Source organism: Rhodnius prolixus, unplaced genomic scaffold (genome assembly GCF_049639745.1).
Source record: "Rhodnius prolixus isolate KJV_2025 unplaced genomic scaffold, Rpr scaffold_7, whole genome shotgun sequence".
NCBI classification, from domain to species: Eukaryota; Metazoa; Arthropoda; class Insecta; order Hemiptera; family Reduviidae; genus Rhodnius; species Rhodnius prolixus.
This window is the reverse complement of record NW_027411582.1, coordinates 37,285,007-37,306,926: the sequence shown is the minus strand read 5'-3', so window position 1 is coordinate 37,306,926 and position 21,920 is coordinate 37,285,007. Positions and strand designations below refer to the sequence as shown.

At 30.7% G+C, this 21,920-nt stretch overlaps 2 protein-coding genes and 1 long non-coding RNA gene across 5 annotated transcripts in view; 1 reads left to right on the top strand and 2 right to left on the bottom strand.

Moving 5' to 3' along the window:
- The window catches only part of LOC141446518 (uncharacterized), a 37,691-nt gene extending 30,344 nt beyond the window's left edge, over positions 1 to 7,347 (top strand). Inside the window, exons 7-9 of one of the 2 annotated variants that reach the window (XR_012453775.1) lie at positions 1,033 to 1,257; positions 3,225 to 3,288; positions 6,609 to 7,347. This is a non-coding gene — a long non-coding RNA (uncharacterized lncRNA). Of the gene's footprint in view, positions 1 to 1,032; positions 1,670 to 3,224; positions 3,289 to 6,608 lie in introns of both variants that reach the window. The other variant, XR_012453774.1, reaches the window with a different exon arrangement.
- On the bottom strand, positions 7,140 to 10,031 carry Acbp1 (Acyl-CoA binding protein 1). 2 transcript variants are annotated; one of them, XM_074113050.1, is made up of 4 exons: positions 9,886 to 10,031; positions 9,478 to 9,590; positions 9,042 to 9,156; positions 7,140 to 7,447 (listed from the first exon to the last, which is right to left on the bottom strand). In XM_074113050.1, the coding sequence occupies exons 2-4, from the start codon at positions 9,487 to 9,489 to the stop codon at positions 7,305 to 7,307; spliced, it is 270 nt and encodes an 89-aa protein (XP_073969151.1). In that variant the 5' UTR covers positions 9,490 to 9,590; positions 9,886 to 10,031; the 3' UTR covers positions 7,140 to 7,304. The 2 variants fall into 2 exon arrangements, with proteins under 2 accessions (XP_073969151.1, XP_073969152.1); XM_074113051.1 differs by lacking the exon at positions 9,886 to 10,031 and adding an exon at positions 9,698 to 9,855.
- A 143-nt stretch (positions 10,032 to 10,174) lies between these two features.
- Positions 10,175 to 21,275, bottom strand: LOC141446515 (acyl-CoA-binding protein homolog). Its single transcript, XM_074113052.1, has 3 exons — positions 21,116 to 21,275; positions 12,662 to 12,776; positions 10,175 to 10,460 (listed from the first exon to the last, which is right to left on the bottom strand). Exons 1-3 carry the CDS (start codon positions 21,128 to 21,130, stop codon positions 10,327 to 10,329), a joined length of 264 nt encoding a protein of 87 aa, XP_073969153.1. The 5' UTR covers positions 21,131 to 21,275; the 3' UTR covers positions 10,175 to 10,326.
- Positions 21,276 to 21,920: the final 645 nt, after the last annotated feature.

The following is a 21,920-nucleotide window of genomic DNA, read 5'->3' as shown; positions in this document are numbered from 1 at the left end:
TGCATTTAATAGCTAACAATATTGTGTAAATGGTAGAACTGTACATTCCACTAAATCGGCACATTAGAGGTAAGCGAAAACACTACCCTCCCTCAGAAGTTTTCTAAAATAAAGTTTGTTAGAAAAATGTAACAAAATTTATAGTTTTTGCACTGTACAAAAAGAATGTACCATGTTTAAAGCAAATTGTAAGAACTGAAATTGGGCAGAAACTGAGAAATATACTCAATGAAGAAGCCCTTCCGGGAGATTGATTTTGACCAAAGCCTTGTTATAAGGCCACCTTGATAACACCTGTACGAAATATAAAACATGAAATATTATCCGTGATTTTACTTATGTTGATTACGGACAGCAGAAGCTTCCAACAGACAGTTTTTCGTACTTGAGGGACCTCGAAATTTTCACTGTTATAGTGAAAACAAAAAAAAAAATCTTTAAAGATTAAAGTACTGTCTTCTTTATGTAGTGTAAAAGAGAGCAAAATTAAAGCTAGACTGTTCTTAACTTTGAACTGGATCTCTTTCAATTTCTCTTAAAAAGAAATGTCTTTAGATTGCATTAAAAAAAAAAAAAAAAAGAGATTGGCACAAAAAAAGGACAGAAGAAGTCAGAGGGTAGAAGTAAGGTTGGCCTTTTGCTATGTCGCGATATGACATTTACACTTTCAATGCGTGGGTGTCATTCCCAGCATTTAAACTTAAGAGGTCTTAAGGGATAGTTGATGTGTACCCTGGGCTTAGGGTACCCGACTGGCTAACTTTATTGCCCGAACGGACACCCACGCATTCAGCCTTACACATTGTACTCCTTAAAGGCGATTATTATTTCTTTTTGTCACAGAATTAATTTAAATTTTGTTAGTACAAAAATAAATGAAATTCAGATATCTGAATGGGCTACCTACAACTGTCTTGTTGGTAGAATAATTGTTGCCAGAATAATCAATAAATATCTTTTAAATGATTAATTCATATGGTTTTATCATCCGAAGATTCAGAAATGTAAAAATAATGATTATTATTTATACAGTTGAAATACTTGCCTGCGCCTATGATGATGCCATGAAGGAAGGAAGCTGATGATGGTCTGAACTGAATACAACCCCGGTTGGAGGTACTAGAAGACAAGAGGGTTATACACAGAGACCAGATTATCCCCACCACTTTTGGCAAACAGACTGTAGTACATGTGCGGCGATAGGAGATGTCCTTATCCACTTTTGGTTTGACCATCACTATTGCAACCACTTCAGCGGTTTGGATTTTGTAAAAATTTTAAATTAAATTTAAAACCAATACCTTTACAAAAAAAAAAGGTGGTGATCTGTTGCTGTTGTGGATAATACGATTAAGAGGGATAATCCCCATTATAGCCAGCAAAATATCCTACCACTATTATCAACATGAAGAAAAAAAAGAGAAGAATAACACATTTAATGTAGTTATTATTATACTGCTTAGATAATAAATAGCAAACGCTAAGAACGGGCCTAGGTAATGTTTACTAAGCGAGGACATTAACAGCAGTGAATATACGCTGTGTTGGTGATGTACACATTACAGATACCTAACAATGTATATAACGGGATACATCCTGGACAATAGAAGAAGTTTTTTTTTTTTTTTAAGAAATTTAACACAACCAACTTCTAGGAGCTTTTAATTTTGTTAGTATGTTTGTTTAAATTAATTTTGTTAGTATGTTTGTTTAAAGACCTACGCTAATCATGCCTACGCATTCATGAAATTAATTAATTTGAATTGTATTTTAAAAATACTTTCTTTCTTTTTTCTTAAATTAAAAATAATTGAAGAATCACTACTCAATTTAAAGATTTTAATTAGAGGATGGAAAAAGGAAATTCTTAAATGTTGAATCATTGAATCGTAGAATAAATAGTTCTAATTTGGGCCACCATTTACCAAATTTCGTATCTCTAATTTGAAATAACAAGAACATGCACCCTTACGAACATGCTCACATTCAGGGCCGGATTTTCCTATAGGCTAACTAGGCTTCAGCCTAGGGCCTCAAGATCAAGAGGGGGCCTACATTCAAAATTGTTAGCAAAATTAAAAAATTACACTATTCTAAAAAAAAAACAGTGAACACTAAAACACTGAACCGAAAATAAGGAGAAATTCTACGCATATGACTAATAAAATAAACATATAAATTGTATTGATTAAGATGAACGCGTTCGGCTCATTGGGTCTGTTCGTTTGTATTTACTAAATTGCACCAAAGTATAGTTCATACTTCCACTGATTGCTATGGCAAATATTGATGTGCCTTATGCTACTAAGCTCTGGTTTGTTCTTGCATAAATTAAAAGTGCAGAGTTGTGTAGATTTGAACATACAAATGGGTGGTGAAAGGACCTCATAAGTGGAATAGCGTAGGGGCCTCTTTTCATCAAAATCTGGCCCTGTTCACATTCCTGTAATGATTCTACACTCTACCCTAAGTAGTGAATAACAGTTTTTCTAAATTCCTCATCATAGTCGTGGACTTAGACTCAATCCTACCAAAGCGTCCGCAGATGAACTGATGGGAATTGCAAATGTAAGGGACACAATAAATGACTGGATTGAATAGCATTTTAAACTAATATTAAAATAAATAATACAAAAATGGAACACTTTGCCATTCTGAAATCAGATATACACCTTTATCAAAAAATTGATACCATTTATCTTCACCAATCTACATCATCGCTAGGAAAATTTATCGAGAAGAAGTTATCAGAAGAAAAGATGAGCATTTTTTTTTCTCTCTCTAAAAGATGAGCATCTCTAAAAATCGATTCTTCGAATAATATCAACATATCACCTTAATTTTTCTTATATTAAATGTTATTCTAAAACAACATGGTTTACACTACAATTATCTTTGATTGAAATTAATTTATTTTTAACAACTTATTTAAAGACTCCATCAAAAAATTGGCAATGTGAAATTAAATTATAGTCCATAGTAATTTTTAAATAAATAAAGCAAGACAAAAATATTGCTTAAAAAGACTATAATTAATAATTTAGTTTTAAATTTATGCACATATATTTGCAAATGTATTTGCAGAACTTGTAAACTGGCTGAGACGGTGCCTGGTAAATCTTCTTAAATTCTCTCTTGTTGTGTCCATCTAAAGTATATCTTAGGGTGTAGTGGACATTCCGGTTTCTTAGTCTTCATAATTTTTTTTTTTTATTTCGTTTTAGGGATACAACTGACAAAAGCTGAGGTGCCTGTACTCTGTTCAGAAACGTTGACCTACATGTAAATGTAATGTATTTTTTTTATTTATGAATATTTTTTTTCTTTAATATTAAATAATTTCTTGGGGGGGAAAATAATGCAAATTATATATGAATGCTACATTATTGAAACTGTTAAGGGTTTTGGAATTAGAATAGATAGTTAGCTTAAACTATTATGTTTCCGATTCTGCGGGATCTCCTGATAAAACAGGTAAAAAAATATTCTTCATCCGAAGAAGAATGATGAAGTTAGATTTTGATGGGAGCGAGCAGACTATGTTATGGTTTGCAGAATATTGCTTTTAATATGTTGGCCAATCAGGATTAAAAGGATGTTGCATCAAAGTTCTTTGATTGCACTAATTAAAATTATACACTCATAAATAATGTTACACCAATTTTATTTGATTAATTTTGACATTATCTCACTGTACTAGGTAAGAAAAAAAATAATTAAATATTAAAATCCAAAATCGGCACCAATACTTGGTCAGTTTAAGAGGAAATTAATAGAAAGAAATCCAGTGATGATTGCTATTCGTTCTCTAAGAGGTCTTGGATCCGGTTCGCTTTTGGCTTCGTTGGAAGATTCCTGTGAGGAGTTCGATGCAAAAGCTTGGGCTGAAGAATTTGAGTGTGATTACGGTTTGGTGTAGAATCTATGGTAATTGCGTTTTTAGACGAAAGGATTGAGATCTGCATATTCTGTTTGGTTGAACACATAGAATAAGGTGTTATTAATGTGACGAAGAATTTCGGATTGGATCATTTGGATAAGGATTAAAATTGGCGCTTAATAGCTCCATACAGTTCCAGTCAGTAAGCCCTAAGTGATCTAAGTCTCAAAAAATTTAAAGCAGCCTTTTTGTTGGGTATTTATAACTTGGAGCGGTTTTTGAGCGGTTCAAACCACTTTAAGATCTTTATTTTCTCAGAATAGAACTAAACGGAACTCATTATATCCTCAACCCGTCTTTCAATACTGTTGCATTTTGTTTTCATTAAATTTTACTAAAAACTAACCATAAATTCTATATAACTTGCTTTATTCGTTTGCCACAATACTTTTCATAATTATGTTAGTAGTTTATTTTATTGACTCTTTATCCTTAGCATCAAGCAGGTGAATCTATGCAGGATTTCTTATAGCATTCGTAAAGTACGTTTTGTTAATTAGTAGAGCAAAGTTAAAAGTAGAATAATAAAACTTATCCCTCAACAAAGTACTTTTCACGAAAAAGTTTAAAAAACAATAGTGAACTCAACGAAAGACGAACAGAATTTACAATTATACTCTTACTCATAAAGTAAGTCACCAGACAGATTGTAACACCAAAAAAAAAAATTATAAATACGCAATACGCAGAATAAACAGTTGAATAAGAGACACGTGAAAATAAGCAGGAAATTTGACTCATTCTTTTGAAGTGGGCGCTTTTCGTAAACGGAAGTAATCAGGTGAAATATATTCCAGTGACACAGTAGCAAACATTATCAAAATTAGACACGTAACCGAAAACACATTCAGATGATGACCAATCAAAATTTTATTAGAAAAACAAAAAAAAAACACGAGAAAGAATAAATATGTATGCTTTCAACTACCCGACAATGGCCTTGATTTTGCATTGTTTGTAAAAAAACGTTTTTAAGGGTCCAAGCTATTAATCGTGATTTTGTTTTAAACATTATTTTGTTTTTTTAAATTTCCAAATTTATGCAAACTCTATTACTGGTATGTATATCATGTATGGTATATGTATGCCCGAAGTTTTCAACTTTATAAGTCGAAATAAAAGAATTAACACGGCCATATTAACCGTAATAAATTAAGCGTTTATTGGTTCCAAAAAACATCAAAGTTATTGAAGTTATGATTAGTCCCCAGTTGTGGCTGAGATTTTTGAACGTATCGAAATTTGACAAGTACTGAGCGCACCTCTCTCAAACCTTAAACTAAAACGACCAAAGTAACAGAACTGTTGGATTCGTCAGATTTGGGACTATTGTACGCTCAACTTTACACCTCTAAATTAACATTTGTTTTTCTTGTAAAGGTCTTTTGTTAAAGGTTTGCTCAATTTTCGCTCCAATAAAGTCATCTTTGTTCTGTATTGTGCTGTCCAATTTACTTTTGTATATTGCTCAATTATGTAGGCAGTATTTTGAACTATCCTTTTCCGCATACATTAGTAGTAAAACAAATAAAAATATTAAGTAGGAAAAATATTTATATTTGCGGTAGAACGATTCCATTCACGATTATAATACTCTAAAGCACGACTCTAAACGACAGTAAATTACTCGCATTCTAATTAAATGCATAAACACTGTAAATATACATCTAAATGTAATAATTAAACATTCTATCCAATAATTGGTTGGGGCTGAATAGTTTATATTATTCAGTCCCTAAATTTTAAAACTAATGTTTGAATACATAAATAGATAAATAAATACCATTTACTTGGCACTATCTATTTTATTAACTAATAAAATAGAAACTAACTAATTTTATTGAAGACTTCGATCTCCTTTAAAAATTGTATTACTTGTTCTAGGATAGAGGAGTTATTTTTCTGGGCATCCTCTAAGAGTTCGGGAATACTAATCTGATGCCTGTTACATTAGTAGAAAGAACGTTCCATGACAATATATTGTACTGTTAATGTAGATTCTGCATGTTTTGTAAAAGAGAATAGGATCGCAGTATAAGATAACCGTGGGTCATCAGGAGTGGCGAATTGTTAAGCGGTCTAGGTACCTTCTCTCTCCATATTGAACTAGAAGATGAGTCCCTGGATACTTCAAGCCTTTGATAGCTCTTGAGCTTATATACGGCCGTCCATTCCAGTTGCAACCTTTCATTTATATTACTCTTAACTGTGCAAGTAATATCGTTACATTACTTATCGCATTACGTACATCGCAACTGTCATCTTGGTCGCTTTTTTTACTGCAGCACCATTTTCTTGAATTCCAGAGTAACCGTATCCCAAAGAAATGTGACATTAGTCCTATCCAACATCTAACTAATTTGCATTAAACTATGACTAACTCCTGCCAACCTTTACGTGATCGTACGCACAGTCATTCTTCAAGCATTTTTCGGCTATAATGGTCAACGCTGAAGCCTCAGGTTCAATTTCTGAACGATACCCTTAAGTTATAATCACGTTTAAAGGATCACGAGACCGTTCTCTATTGTGACTATATTCATATCCTTAAAAGTTACTTTTGTCCCTCACTCTGCTGCCACTTCAAAAGATAAACGATAGTATTAAATAAATTTGAAAAATTAATATTTCCAGCATTGTTGAAACTTTTTTTAAAAATTCTTTGCAGTTCTTCTACTATAATTGTGACTATCCTAACATCGACAAAAGGAAGGACTTTCCGAAGATACCATAAAACAATAAGTTACAGAGCTAGTTATTATGTGCCAATTGTTAATTGACTTACGTATATTGGTCAAGTAACTTTCTAGCTGTGTGTTAAGAAAGAATATTTCAAGTGACTTATTTATTGTGCGTTTTTATTTACAAATCTTTGTTCAAATTTCTTCCTTCTTTTCCATGACTAAGAGGGCACTAGTGTAGAAAACTAGAGTTCATGTTCATTGTATCCCATAAATTTCAAAGAGAAGAGAAATTCTTCTCGAAATCCATCGAAGAGTCAATACTTTTATTGGATGTGCTGTTTAGAAGAAGATGCAGCTCTATAAACATTTATTAGTACTGAATGGATCTAGAAAAAAAAAATGTTTATATCTGTTTAAATGTTCTATTAACGAAGATTAGATTAAATCGCTACATTAAATTAGCAACAAATTAATAGAGGAATAATGGAGATCAGGGTTTTATTATACACAATTAATAATTATTATAGAAATGTATTTTTCCTATGGCAAAATATAATTTCGATCATCCACGCTTTTTTTTTTGTGTTTTTATACATTTATATAAAAAATTGTTTCTTATACAAACAAGCAAGCAATGTATAACATTGCCGTATTAAATTAATGTTATTGTTTAGAAAACTTTATAGTTTCAATCCATAAGATGCAATCAGTGATTTAACCTTTTCAACATAACTTTCTTTGGCTTCACTTTGGCTAACACCTTTTTTACCATTCCAAGCTTCCCATTTAGCCTTGCCTTTAAAATCAAACATGCCTGGTTTGCCTGAAAAAAAAAAAAAATAATAAAGAAATAGAAAAATGATAATCTTGCACATTTTATCAATGTATTTATTTAAACATTGTTGAGTAATGGAGTGTAAAATAAAAAACAAATCATTGATGAACTACATCTTACGTCAAGGCTATTTATTTTTGTCAATATATTTTAAAGAAGTCCCCCAAAGTCATGTATTTATAGGATTGATTTAAAACTGTATCATAAAACAAATGAGTCCAGATTTAGTGATTAGCATTTTTTTTTGCAAGCTAATTTTACAAAAAAATAATTCAATTTTTAGGATGGCTAATTTTAAATAATTAAACGCGCCATGAAATTGGCGATATCGTAAGAGTATTTGATACATTTTTTCGTTATTTAACCTCTCCGAAGAGGAGTAATAATAACATGAATTTCGATGGCAAGAAGGTTCGTTAGATCAAAAAAATGTTTTGTTTTTTTTAAATAAGATCTTTCGTAGCCGGAATTCTGCATTTAATAAATTACTTCTCACGAACAAATAGGATTCCTTGAAATTGCAAATCATCAGTTTGCTCGCTGAGAAAGTCTAGCGAGCAGTCAATCTAAAATTCGCAAAGTGAATCACATGAAGTGACAGGTTGCCGAAACAGTCATTTCCAACAAAATGGTCAGTTTTTCCATGATAGCGCACTATGGTAGTGCAATTTACTGAGAGGTTCTTTTAAATCTACATATCAGGGAACACTATTTCTGTACGTTCAAGTCCAAAACGCTGCTCTATATGGCAATCTCTTTTTACCAACTGATCTTGCTTTTCAATTCCTTCTGTGGGCCCTATAAGCCTACTTGTGGTTTTCTCAAGTGCCCATTATTGACTAGAGCCAAAATAGTAAATTAGGATTCAATCAGATAATTGCACATCTACAATTTTTTTTAGATTTTCAATTGTTCTTAGTAAAAAAAACAGCATTTAAGCGTCATAATTTGATGCATTTGGTACCCAATAAAAATCCCAGGCATTGTTTGGAGTAAACACCAGATGCTGCCAACCATTACGTGATCGTACGCACAGCCATTCTTCAAGCATTTTTCGGCTATAGCGGTCAACGCTGAAGCCTCAGGTTCAATTTCTAAACGCTTCCCTTAAGTTATAATCCCGTTAAAGGATCATAAGGCTATTGTGACTGTATTCATATCCTTAAAAGTTACTTTTGTCCCTCACTCTGCTGCCACTTCATGATGTCCTTAATATTTGCTTTGATTTTAATGCTTCTTTAGCACTAATATTTGCGTGGAAAACCTGGAGGCTCTTGTTTCATTGAAAGTTTGTTGGCATGTAAGGAATTGTTCCAGTCAAAATGATTTTTGTAAGTTTTAAACTAACATTCTTGATCATAATAATTATGAGCTCTCTTTTAGCACCTCTTTACACTTAGATGCATTAAGAGTTTTAGCGTGACTATTTTTTTAAAAAAAGTCAGGATAAATCTGTATTGACAGCAAATGGATGACAATGAAAACTATACCCGTTAAAATAAAAACAAGACAATAAATATTTATTTGTAGTTAACAACTTGAGAGAAACGTTTGGGAAATAAATATTATAATAATAACTTACTCGTATTACAGTCCCCAGTTGTTGCTTGTTTGTACAAGGCATAAATTTCCAATAGCTCTTCATCAGTTGGAGTTTTCTCTAGGTTTTTCACATCTTCTACTGCTTTAAGAAAACCCTATAACAATAATATAAACAGATTTGGTTTATGATTTTTTTTTTTCGTGATAGTCAAATATCGTAGTTTGCCCAGAACTGTCGTTGATAAGAGTATTGATCAGCATAATGCAATGTAGGCTGATGCTTTACAATGAAAGAGGTTGATTCGAAAAATATATAATGTAATTTGGATTCGTAGTCGTAATTTAGTCAACAAATACTCGATTATGGATGATAGCTCAAAAGTTCAAGGGCATCCTAATCAAATGCAAGTCATAACAAAAAAAAAAAAAGGAGGTTGTGTTTAATATTAATTAAATTACTAAGAAGTAATGCTTACCTCTTCTGTCATGATTGAGAACAATTTTTGTACTCGAAAAAAGTTCCTAAGAACACAAAAAGATCACAGCGTTACCTTGAGTGTATCAAACTTCTCTTATTCTCTTACTTGGACTGTAAAAAAAAAAAAAATCAAATAAAAATAATGTTGAAATAAGAATAGAGAATGTAAGTGTTATTGAATTACAGGCAAAACTAGAAAATTTAATAAATTACTAAACTTTAAATGAATTAGTTCAATTTAAAAAAAAAGAGGTTAGTAGATGCAATGTTAATAATGCACGAAGTAAATTTCTTTAATACTTCTATTAATGCTTTTTTTATTGATAAAAATGACACCATCTATCAGTAATAGATAAGATAATAATACTTAATTAAAAAAAAGCGATAGCACAAATATCTCACTTACAGTACCTACTCCCTAGTCAGCTGAATGTTAACTGAAAACTGTACTTATGATACCGTTCTAGATAGAGTTACGTGTTTTATTCAAGTATGTTAAGAGTGCAGCACCTACTTCATATTGAAAAGCAACATTGTTTCAATTATTTATCATTTTAAATATATTATTTATTGCAGAATTAATAATGGTTGCTTCTCTCTGCCAATGTTGTACCACTTAATACAAGAAATCCAAGTTTTCCTAATGATAATAATTTGCTTTTGGATATGCAGGTAAATATAAAAAAATAAAACAATCCATTTGCATCTATTTATTATTCAACAAATGTTACTCATCGTTTATAGATTATTAGAATTAACCAAATCAATCAGTTGACAAATAACTTAACAATTTTTATTTATGAACAATGCATTTTTTTTATAATTTCTAGAAAAAAGAAATGAGTCTTTAGGAATATTTATCCATTAATTTTTTTACAATAGAAACATATTTTTCCATCGCTGATTCTTTGCTTGTACCCTTTAGTTTTTCCCAAGCTTCCCATTTATGACGTCCTTTAATGTCTAGTACTCCAGGTTTTGCTGAAATGGAATAAAAAATTTATTAGGTTATTACATATTTATTAGGTATTATTTACATCGAAATTGAAAAATTCCCAGGAAACTGGAAACGGTTTTTACAACTTCACAAAGGGGACATGTTTTGAATTCATTGAGCTCCCTAATTACGAAAAAGTGGTTTCCCCAAGGAATGTTCTAAGAATTAATGTGTGAATACTGCAGCTGTAAAAGGAAAACTTTATATTTGTATTAAGAATCATCATGGGAACTGAGAGAAATTCGTCAACCATCATTTTATTACATAGACTTTCACTTTTGTATTTGTTTCTTACAGTTTGTACTTGTTTTGGTTGCTTGCTAGAAAGTTTTCTGTGAAAAAATAATTTCGAAAATCTGATACGATAACATACACTGAACTCGCAACAAAATATTTATATTTAAAGTGAATAATGTCTTTTAATTCCAGATGATTTTGTAGGAAAGAGTAAAAATAAAGAAATAATAAACAGATTTTATTTTGTATCTAAATCATAAAATATATTATTTGAGTACGACGTAAAACTTTTAAAGTAGTTCATAAATAAATTGCTTTGTTCGAATTATGAAATGAAGTTATGTAAAAAGTTTAAAAATAGAAACCATTTCCTAAGGAAGAGAAGATGAGATAATTATATTTGATTGCAATAGTCTAAAAAGAAAATATAATGTTTAAAAAAAAGTGTTAATTATACTAATGTCATTATACTGATAGACAAATGTTGGGAAATTTACTGAAGGTCACAAACTGCTTATTTGTTCCCGAAAATAACAGTTATTTGCTTCTATTTCAATAATAACTTTTGTGGATAAATAATAATAATAATAACAAGATAGTGTACAAAAACGTATCTGTAGTTTTGAATCTTTCAAATAACCGAGCGTTTGATGATGTAAACAATCCTCTACTAAAATATGGTTCGTTTAGCTTCAAAGTAACCTTAATATTAAATTTTATATCTTAGAAAATAATGGAAAATCAATAGTTTCTCTTTAAAACTGAAACAAAGTGCTTTACAAAAGCATATTCTGACAATTTCGAGCGTTTTCCCGAGTCTTTTATTTGGTCATTTAAACCAACATTCTCCATGTGATTTGTAGTCGTTCTGCTTTTACTGATCCCCTGCGGACTCTTAATCTCTTTATTTCCTTTCCTTTAAGTTAAACCGGAATCAACTCATTTTTTTTTTTAAATGTTTTTAAATAAATTGCCCCTCTTTCTGTAACTAATAAGTTTAAAACATCATTACAGAATGATTAATACTGTTCGATTTTTTCGATTGTTGAGTTGTTCGATTGTTAAGTATTTACCTAGACACATCTATCTATACGTATACTTTTTTTTTAACTATTTTTTCGGACTTATATTTCCAATAAAGTCCTGATATACACCCAATAAACCGTGATGCTATGTATGTATAAGTACGTTTTGAAGAAAATTTATATGAGTTATTTACGTATATGTTAGAAATGTTTCTTGAATTAAAACTAAAATTAAATAATGTGTAATTCAACAATTAAACATACTATATGTTCTTTGTTGCAAACTAGATGCCAACGATTTGGAAGAGGATTCACCCATACACAGAAAAAATTCAACTGTTCATTGGAAAATGTTCAAGAAAAATGCAGTTACGAAGTGGAAAGAGAAAAATAATATTGTTTTAAAGGTACCTAACAAGCATAATATCAAAAAGAAATAGTTTAAGATGGTTCATCTACTTTTGATGAAATCGCAATTTTCTTGATTAGATAATATCGCCATACTTCCTCTTTTCGTAAAAAAAAAAGTTAAAGTAACAAAATGAAGTGAAACAAAGATATAGTTTTTTAAAGGCCTTAAACATTATTTATGCTATTATCGTCAGTGACCTGCCATCGTGGACAACCACTATCACCTTATTCCTCATTACCTCGTAGCCAATCCCCTACTCTAAATATAACAGAAAACAACCGTTTAGTTTGGCACAAAGAAAGAATGTTACATTTACAAATTAACGGATAAAAAAGTTCAGACTTCTTGTTTAATAAATAACATCTTTATATATAATTTTGGAGTATTTAAAGTGCAAGGGCAACACTTATGTCATTTTCATTAATAGAAGGAAATAATATTACAAGGCTTAATTTAAAAAAAGTTTTGCTTTTTCCTTCTAATTCTTATGTAATTTATTTTTAATACCCACCTGTGTTGTTATCACCAAAATTTCCCTGTTTGTATAATGCGTATAATTCTAGTAATTCTTGATCTTCTGGTCGTTTAGTTAAATTTTTTACATTATCCGCAGCTTCATGGAATCTCTGGAAAAAAAAGAAGAAGAAAATTCTTAGAATTGAATAATGATATTCAATGTACTTTCTAATAATATTAAAATTAAATAGTGTTATCTGATGAAATGTTCGTAAACAAAAATTAGCTCGAGGTAAATAGAACACCTCTTAGGGTCTTGCCGGTAATTGGTCGTGAGTATTGGACCAAGCCGAATGGCCATGTTGATTTAATCTGGGTTTATTCCTTTATAGAGCATGATGGGCTTTGGGTGCAGCTCAGACGGATTGGTCCAGCGTTTGCAAACAGTATTAGTAAAAGAGGAATCGTTCGACGTAAAGAAAGATACGAAACCCTGGACGTTGTTTAAAAAGGAGGATGTTTCTCTTACAAGAACTACAATGGCTTGAACTGCAATAAACCTCTTTTGAAACAAGTAATTGAGAATTATGAGACACTCGCTTTACGTCCTCTTTCTAATATACTTTAGCTTGAGTGTAATCGTAATTCACTACATAAGTGTGTAGAAAAAAAAAGGAAAAGAAAATAGGTCATATTGAACATTAACATGTCCAAACATTATAACGAAACAAATATACAAAATTGTATAATTTGTCATACTCTCTACCTTAAGTAACAAGATAATGTACAAAGTTAGTACATGAATGCCAAAAGAAAAAAGAAACTAACAGTAATAAGAGCCTTAAAATGACATGTTTCGCTTGTAAGAAATTGAAATAACAGTAGGTAATCAATTTTGTACATTATGTACAAAAAACCAAAATATTTGGTACTGTATGCACGAATAGTTAATTTATTTGATGAGCTTGACCTAAAAAAATCTTCCAGCATCAAAATTCCCAGTTATTATCATCTAAAGTTAGGGATAACTTATCGAAAATGGGAACAATGAATTAGTTCTCCAACTGTTGGAAGAAATTAAATCTATTAAATTTTACTCACTGTAAGTTTAAATACGTATTTGCAAATAATTTTTGTATGTTCATTATTATTATTATTTACTTATTGCAACAAAATAATTAATTAAAAAAAAAAAAAACTCTTGAATCAATAATTGTATTAATGAATAATTGTTGAAAGAGTGAATGATCGCATGTCAGATTCAGTGCATAATTGATTGAGTATTTATCCAATTATTGTTCAATTATATGAGGAAAGTATAGCCATGAATTAATACTATAAAATGTTAAAGCAAAATGGTGCAGGCTTTATTGGACAAATTGAAATTTTAAGAAAGAAAAACTAATTTCCTAAAGGAATAGTGATTGCTGTTAGCTTTAAAACAATTTTTTTTTTTCAGATTATTTTCCAGCTGTTCTCAAATGAAACTTAACAGAGAGACAGGCAGTTTCCTCTTCAATTTAAGAGTCAACAATGAGTCCATGCTAAATGTGTAAATGGTACTTCAGTCATTCTCGCATAAACTAAAACTTCATTATTAACTTCAAACATATGAGAGAAGTGCACAATGTAAGTAGTAAAATTTTATTTATATAAAATTTAATAAATAAATCATTTAATTGTACTTTATAATTATTGTCTTTTTTGCTCTTTATAATAAGAACAAGTTCTTTCGGTGGTTGGCTTGCCGTTTGATAATCCCTAAAGAAACCCTTATCTATTCCGATCTACAGCTCATTCTCAATATTCCTCCACTTGCCACCAGAAGAATTTATTATGATCTCTCTTTGCTCTGCAAACTTCTCCATTCTCAAATAGACTGTCCTTACCCTCTTTCTATAATTTCTTTTAATATCTCATCCCTTACTATACGACATTCTTCTCCGTTCAATGTACCGTACTGCTAACATAATTACGTTTTTTAACCTAATCATTTTAACTTTAGATTTCTTTGGCACTGATGTACAAAATTTTCTGAATAAAGCCAGATGTCAAACTATTTCTTTGAGCTATTTGTATTGTATAAATTTGTGTATAAACCTCTAAAAAGTAAAATAAAATGCTAAAGCCTAATTTATAAAAATTTTAGACTGAGAACTATTTGTATTATTTATGTATTATTATAATTATTGTTGTCTCAGTTGGACTCATTGATCCGTTTTTTATTTAAAAATAAAATAAAATTTATGTAATCTGTTAACGTCTCGATTAACTAACCATGTAACGATAGGGGGAATTCTTCAGGGATTTTGGAGATGTTACGGATATCTTAGCCTCCTCAACACCTCTGAATTCATCTGGTCTGCAGAGATAGTTTCTCCTCAAGAGATGTACCAAATACAGACTTCTAGCTCCTAATCATTCACATACATCCACTAGCATTGCATATGTAACAAAAGCTGGCAGCCTTTAAGTACATATTTTGACAAATCACAGCAGATCTATACGATAGCAGTGGATTTACGCTTTTATTGAATCTACTCCCCCTCGACAGTATACATCTCGACAAACCATGTTTGCTGTTTTTTTGTATATATGTACTGTTATCTTTAACCCATGGATTTATGTGTTTATTTTATGACTTGGTTTCTGTCTGATGTAGCTTTGTTTGTTTGTTTTCAAGAAGTTTTGTGCATCGAATAGTACTTCAGAAGATTATCTGATCAGGAAATGTTTGATTTTCTTAATGTAATTGATAGCGAACAGTTTCTGCCGCATTAAACAAACTGTAAGATTATCATATTTGTTTGAGTATTGATTAGATCAACATTTAAAGTCCCGGTAATGGATTTAATCGAATGGATTCGTTGTTAATAAAAATAAACACTTATAAATTATATTTTATATCAATTTCGTAATCTTTATTTTTATTAAAAGAACAAAAACAAAAGGTAGGTGTGAACATTCCCTCGCCTTTTCTCTTTCAGCAATTTTGGTACTTAAATTTTATAGAAACTAAGTAGACAGTTGAATTTAATGTTATACACGATCAGTGTGATAAAATAAGAATTTTAAAGGAAACCTGTAGTCACGGCTTCTCCAGAAACAAAGTAAAAGTAAAGATTTTCTCTGAAAAAATGTTCAAACTAAAGTTTTAGGTATAATTTCAAATGAAACCCTTTAGTACCTTGCCAATAAATTAGCTAAATTCTCGATACAAGCGATTATGAAGAGTTGTACTTCAGCTTAATGTATAGGTGTTAGAACCGTAAATATATTTATAAGGCACTTAATTTCACATTTTTAAGAGCCCACTTAATTCACTTTTCAGGGAGAAAATGTTACAAATAGGTAATAGTTATAAATCTTCTATAGAGTGTACAGTTACGTTTAAAGATATTCTTTGCACCTAGTTTAGGAAAAAAACGTTAACAAAAAAAAATAATGAAAAGTAAAGGTTTCTGTTGACACGATTTTTATCAAATTTATAATTTTAGTTATTCATATATTCAATTAAATACAGATGGTCAGAGCGTACATTACTCTGAAATGGTAATTTAGAGATAAGCCTGCTCCTCACTTTTCCTTCAGTCCCAAATTAAAGGAAAACCGTTTTGAGTTGATTCCGTGAAATATTCAGACTGAAAAATCCATTCTATAAGGAAGCACTTCGTGTTAAGTGATTTTATCTAAAAGCTTATTGTCAGATCTGACGCTGACAATTGTAACCGAATATCGGATTTGAACTTTGATAACCGAATAAACACAAATTCAGTCTCAGTCTCATGGCAATTTAAAATTGAAAATAAAATAGAAACGTCTAAAGCTTGAAAGTTTAAGAGATAGACAGTAATGGTGGCGTAAGGTGATGTTATGTTTTTAAGACATATTTATAGAAAAGTTTTGGTGATATTATAAATTAAACAGCATTTTGTGGTTGAATCTCCGGGCTCTGTGGGGAGCAATAATTTACGTTCCGTTGTAAGCGCAGTAATAGTTTTCTTTTTTGTTATAACAGAGCAATTATTTGACCACCAAAAATACCACAGAATGTGTTTACGTAAGCATGAAAGTTTGTGGGTTGTGGGTCCAGAGATAGGCTATTTCTAGGTAGGGGAAGAGGAGATTGAACTGAATGAAGAGCGCGAAGAATTGATAATAATTGATCCTCAACTTTTACTCAGATAAATGCAATCTTCAATTAAAAATGATTTACATATTTTCCAAATTGTATAGAATATTTTAATGTACTTATTCATATCTACTCAGATCTAATTTATGCTCAGAGACTAATTCAACACCCCCGGGCATGTTAAATTTTCTGGCTCATAGGACCCAAGCATTAAGACAAAACAAAAATTATGTTGTAAGATTTTTTGGGTCAGTATTTTTTTTAATGATTCATACTTAAGCCAGCAAAACGTTGCTAATAATAACATGCAAAAATTTCGAGAAAAGTTAGAATTTTAACGAAAAAATTGAACATCCAGCTAAGAAAGCTGATGGTATTCCGTTTTAATGCTTTTGTCACTTATGGTTGAAATCTATCAACGAAAAATGCTTAATTTTTTTTTCTGTTTTTCTAGATTTCCACATTTTCCCCTTAAACTTTGTTCTTTGAACAGGTATTAACGCTGAGAAGAATCTGAAACGAGGCCTTAGAGGTGATTCTCATTTTCTCGGACAGCCAGGCGCTAGTGAAAAGATCCTCATCTCTTGTTTAGAAGTATAGCAAAATCCCTGAGGCAGTTTTCCTTGGTAGAATAAGATATTATGAGTGGATGTCAAGTTTTCCTGGCGTCAGAGGTAATGAAGTTGCTGAACATCAGACCAGAAATGAAGTATCCACTCGGTTTACTTGCCCTAGTACTTGCTGTTCGTGTATCGCAAAGTTGGCTTTATGAGATATTTGTTTGGCGCTTTGCGTGCCAGAGGTGATCATATCACAACAAAATCTTGTAAGATCTACTGGATCTAGTTAGGGAGGATTTACCTATGTACTAGATTATTTAGCGGATGGTACAATAAGAGCCTCTTGGTTGCGATGAAGACAGACTCCACCCCTTGTCCCATTAATAAACGATAATAGTAATAATAATAATAAGAAGAAGGGAAGGGATTAGCTATGAGGTTAGCATACTGGACTCCCACGCGGAGGTCCCGGGTTCGAATCCAGCAGCTGACCCTTAGATTTTCTCTTCCTAGGAGCTTCTTACAGCTCACTGTCCGGTCATGGACAGTGTTGTCTGTAACGAGAGAACACTGTCCGGAAGCTGGCAGTGCACTGAAAAAAAAGCTCCGGGCACCAATAACCTTAGATGTTGACGCGCCTTAAATCATTAAAATAATAATAATAATAAATTGTTTTTTGAAGCATATTTCTCTTGTAATTTTTCTCACCCATTACTAGCAGCTTAAGAAGCATGTTTATCAAACATACGAGATTACAGTAAGAGAAAGTTTATGCAAGAGGGTGTCAAATTAGTTTTCATTCAATTTCAAGTGAGCATGCTTTTAGGACAAGGATGATCTGAAGGAATTTTCATTTTTAATTAGTGTAAATGTGATAGTAATAATTAAAATAGTAACTTACTTAAAAAAAGTAGTTATTAGTTTAATTGCTAGTTTTATAAAATAAAAGAAATAAATATATATCCTTGGATAAATGGTGAGAAAAACAAAACAATTCTATCAGTACTGACCAAGAATTGACTTGATGACGATTTATAGTAATATTGTTTAATTTTATTTGTGTATACAAGAAGGAGAGATAGTTTAATTAAACTTTTTTTTTAAGAAGATAGTTATCACTTCAGAGTCAATTTCTTTCTATAGTCTAAGAAAGAAATAAATTTTACTCTCGTAATATACATTGAGCAATAAATTTTATGTTTTCGTGTGAATTTCTTTTCATGAATTTGAATTTTTTTTTTTAAATTTTATTTCAGAGAAACACTACCAAAAAGATGTGTTCATCTTGGACACAATTGACAAAGCAGTAAGCTGATACCATACATCAACTTGTAAAGCAGTCCCAAGTCAAGTAGGAGCAGTTTTTTTTAGAGAAGGTGGGCTCAACAAAACCCATTACGTTTGCATTTTAAACTTAAAGATTATTTATCTTGGGATTTCATTCTGCGTAAGTATCCCATGTTTTCTGCGCATATCATTAATTCATTTCAGTGAAGGAAGGATTTAATTAAGGACTTTCCTTTAAAGTATCATTTCAACAGAATGAACGGATTAGTTACTTATTAAATATTAATTAGGATTAAATATATATACAAAAATTTTTAATTTGATAAAATTTTGCCACTTTTCAGAGTAAATTTCTGTGGGGTTTTTCCCGACTTTTTTCTTCTGCCAGATTTGTCCATATCTATGGGAATTTCCATTTGCGTAAGTTAATTTCATTTATTAAAAAAAAGTGGGCAACATTTCCCGTTGTAGGGGAAAACAGCTTTGTGATTTTTTTCCCCACTAAATAAGAGAAGATTCTTGACAATATTATTGGAAATGGTATGCCTTATCTTACAGAACTCCTTACAAAGATTCTTAGCGAGTGTTGATGTCAAGCTCGTTTCCGGTATATTGCACTCCTGTATAATAGTTATGAGTAAGAAATGTCTAAGCAAAGTTCCAAGCTGAAATAATATTCAAGTATTACTCATGTAAAGAATCCAGCTTTTTTGAGTCAAACGGTTTCATTTGATCTTCTTATTCTCAAAAAAAAATTATTAAGAAAATTTGACGTTTATAACCTTAAACGTTTTGCAAGTATATTTTTTAAAAAAACGTTATAAAAAAATTAGGTTAAAAAAAACGGCATTGAAAGAAACGAAATTGACATTTACAAATTTTTTAGTTCAAAACTCCCGTTTTATTTATTTATTGTATTTAAATCAATAAAGTCATTAGTTTCTTTGTTTATAAATAAAGTTTATAGTTTAAAGAATTTCTTTAGTTACCGTTATATTACTTTTATTTTTAGCTACTATATGTGTGTTTGACCTTAAAACCTGTTTCAATTACTTTTACTATCTTCGATTGTAATCAGAGTAAGTAGGCATCGATTCTTTCCCTCTCTTTCCTACCCTGCACTAGGTATGTAAAAGAGGAATCGTTTCACTTCGACAATCAACCCTTATACAACTGTCCTACCTGACAGCAAGACACGAGAATTTAATATTATATTGAAAAAGAAATGCTTAACCAACCCTTTTTTTTGCCCAAATGAACCTTAAATTGAATTTTCCTGAATAAAAATTGTTATAGACAGATTTTCGTGAGTTCAACATGTAGCCAAAACTTAAAAGGAAATCGTGTCAACTATTTCCGGGAAAATCGTGGTGCTCTCAGTTAAGAGATTCTGATCGATACGTTGCAATAATCGGATTAGTATTAGTATTACATCAATGGATGTCCAAATGCGAGTTAAAAGCTTTGATTTCCTTGGTGGGTATGTACTATTATAAATAAACCCATTTTCTAATACCTCCTTTCAGAAATGGATATTTCTAACCGTAATAGAGAATTTGATACTTTCTTATCTAGTAAGGGTAAGTAAACATGGAATTTGTTAATAAAGTTGTATTAATACTTTTTATAATTTTGAAAATGCACTTTGGAATTACAAACATTTTGAAAAGACCCTGGATAATATCACTGTTTTTGCAGCTCGCAAAATAATCATTTTCGTGTGAATTCGTCTTCAACTGCATTTCCGTCTCACCAAACAATGATTGAAAAAAAAAAAAATTGCCAAACCCCTTGGCTTGACTTTTGTTTAGAAATCACTAAGGAGATTGAGGTCAACAGAAATATAATTGAAATACTAATTACAATTTTTCGAAATACTTTCGAAATGATATACTCGATAAAGTGTAACAGTCTAAAGAGTATGTTATAGAAATTGAATGTGTTAAAAAAAAAAAAAAAAAAAAAAATGCATTTGGAGCCAATATGTTGGAAATGAAGATGCATTTTACTAAACAGTTATTTCTGTGGTTTCAGATTGTTTTCAAAAATAGTTTAATGATATTAAACTTGGTTATGACATACCGGCAGATTTATTACTTTTATTAGAAATATATTTCAAAGCATAGTAATTTTAGTGCCAATTTCGAAATACTTTGACTTCACCATTTTATTATAATTAAGGTTTATAATAAGTCTTATTTTAAGTAAAAAGTAAGAGAGAGCCTTATGAGAGTGCACACCATATTTTTATGTTAACAGGTGAATACGCCAAACTAGTCCCCCAAAAAAATAAGACCCATATATATATATATATATATATATATATATCTCTAGTCTGAAAAGAATCAACAAAATATCTGATGAAAGTGAATTCTGCGAGCTGCAAGAAAAACTAATGTATTTCAAATCATTTTCCATGAACAGAACAAGTAAGTTGTAGAAAATATTACAGATTATTTTAGCCGCTAAAAGAAAGAATTCTTTAATTTTTATTTAATACTTAAAACTAGACAACTGCAAAATAAATTACCTCTACTAGCGCCATTATGGGTTCAAAAGATCGGAACACTATGAATCCCTAATATAGTATATATAGGTGATTCTCCTCGTGGGACAAAGTCAACTTGAACAATAATTTAATGACATTCTGTGACTGGCCTTTTTAAAAAGGAAAAGTATCAAAAGGACCCCCCACCTGAACGCATGCGTACTTAAGGTGGGGGACCATGAGAAGAAGTTCTGTGCCGGTAAAAACATCTTTGAAATAATTTTTTAAGAAATAAGATAAACATCCTTTTTCTCTGTGTTGTTTATATTACAGTATATTGGAAAAATTTGAAATCTTTTTTTTTTTTTTTGTTTTTTGCTACATTAGAGAGCTCTTTAAAAATTGTCTCGAGATAAGAAACAAATAGTAAGGTAAACAAATTATTTTAAGTTCAACTATTTTTAGGTAATGTACGTATAATAATCATCAATGAATTATATAACGTGATCTGACTGGCTAAATTACTGTTAATAAAAGGGAATTTGACGTCACTATAGTAACAAGTAAACAATGCACCTTGCACAAGTTAGAATAACAAAATTAAATTTTAACAACTCTACTGTTCCATTTATTTATTAAAGACAGAGAAAATCTTAATCGTTACCAAGTTTCAAAACTCACTTTACATAAAAAAATAAATAAATGTTTTTAGGTTCCCTAAAAATGATGGGGCTAGAACATTTCTAGACGTTTTCACAAAGAACTTCAGTTTAAGTGAGTTTCCATGAAAAGCGGTACAATTAAAAATTTTTTTACAGTTTTCGATGTAATCATTATTTTAAACAAT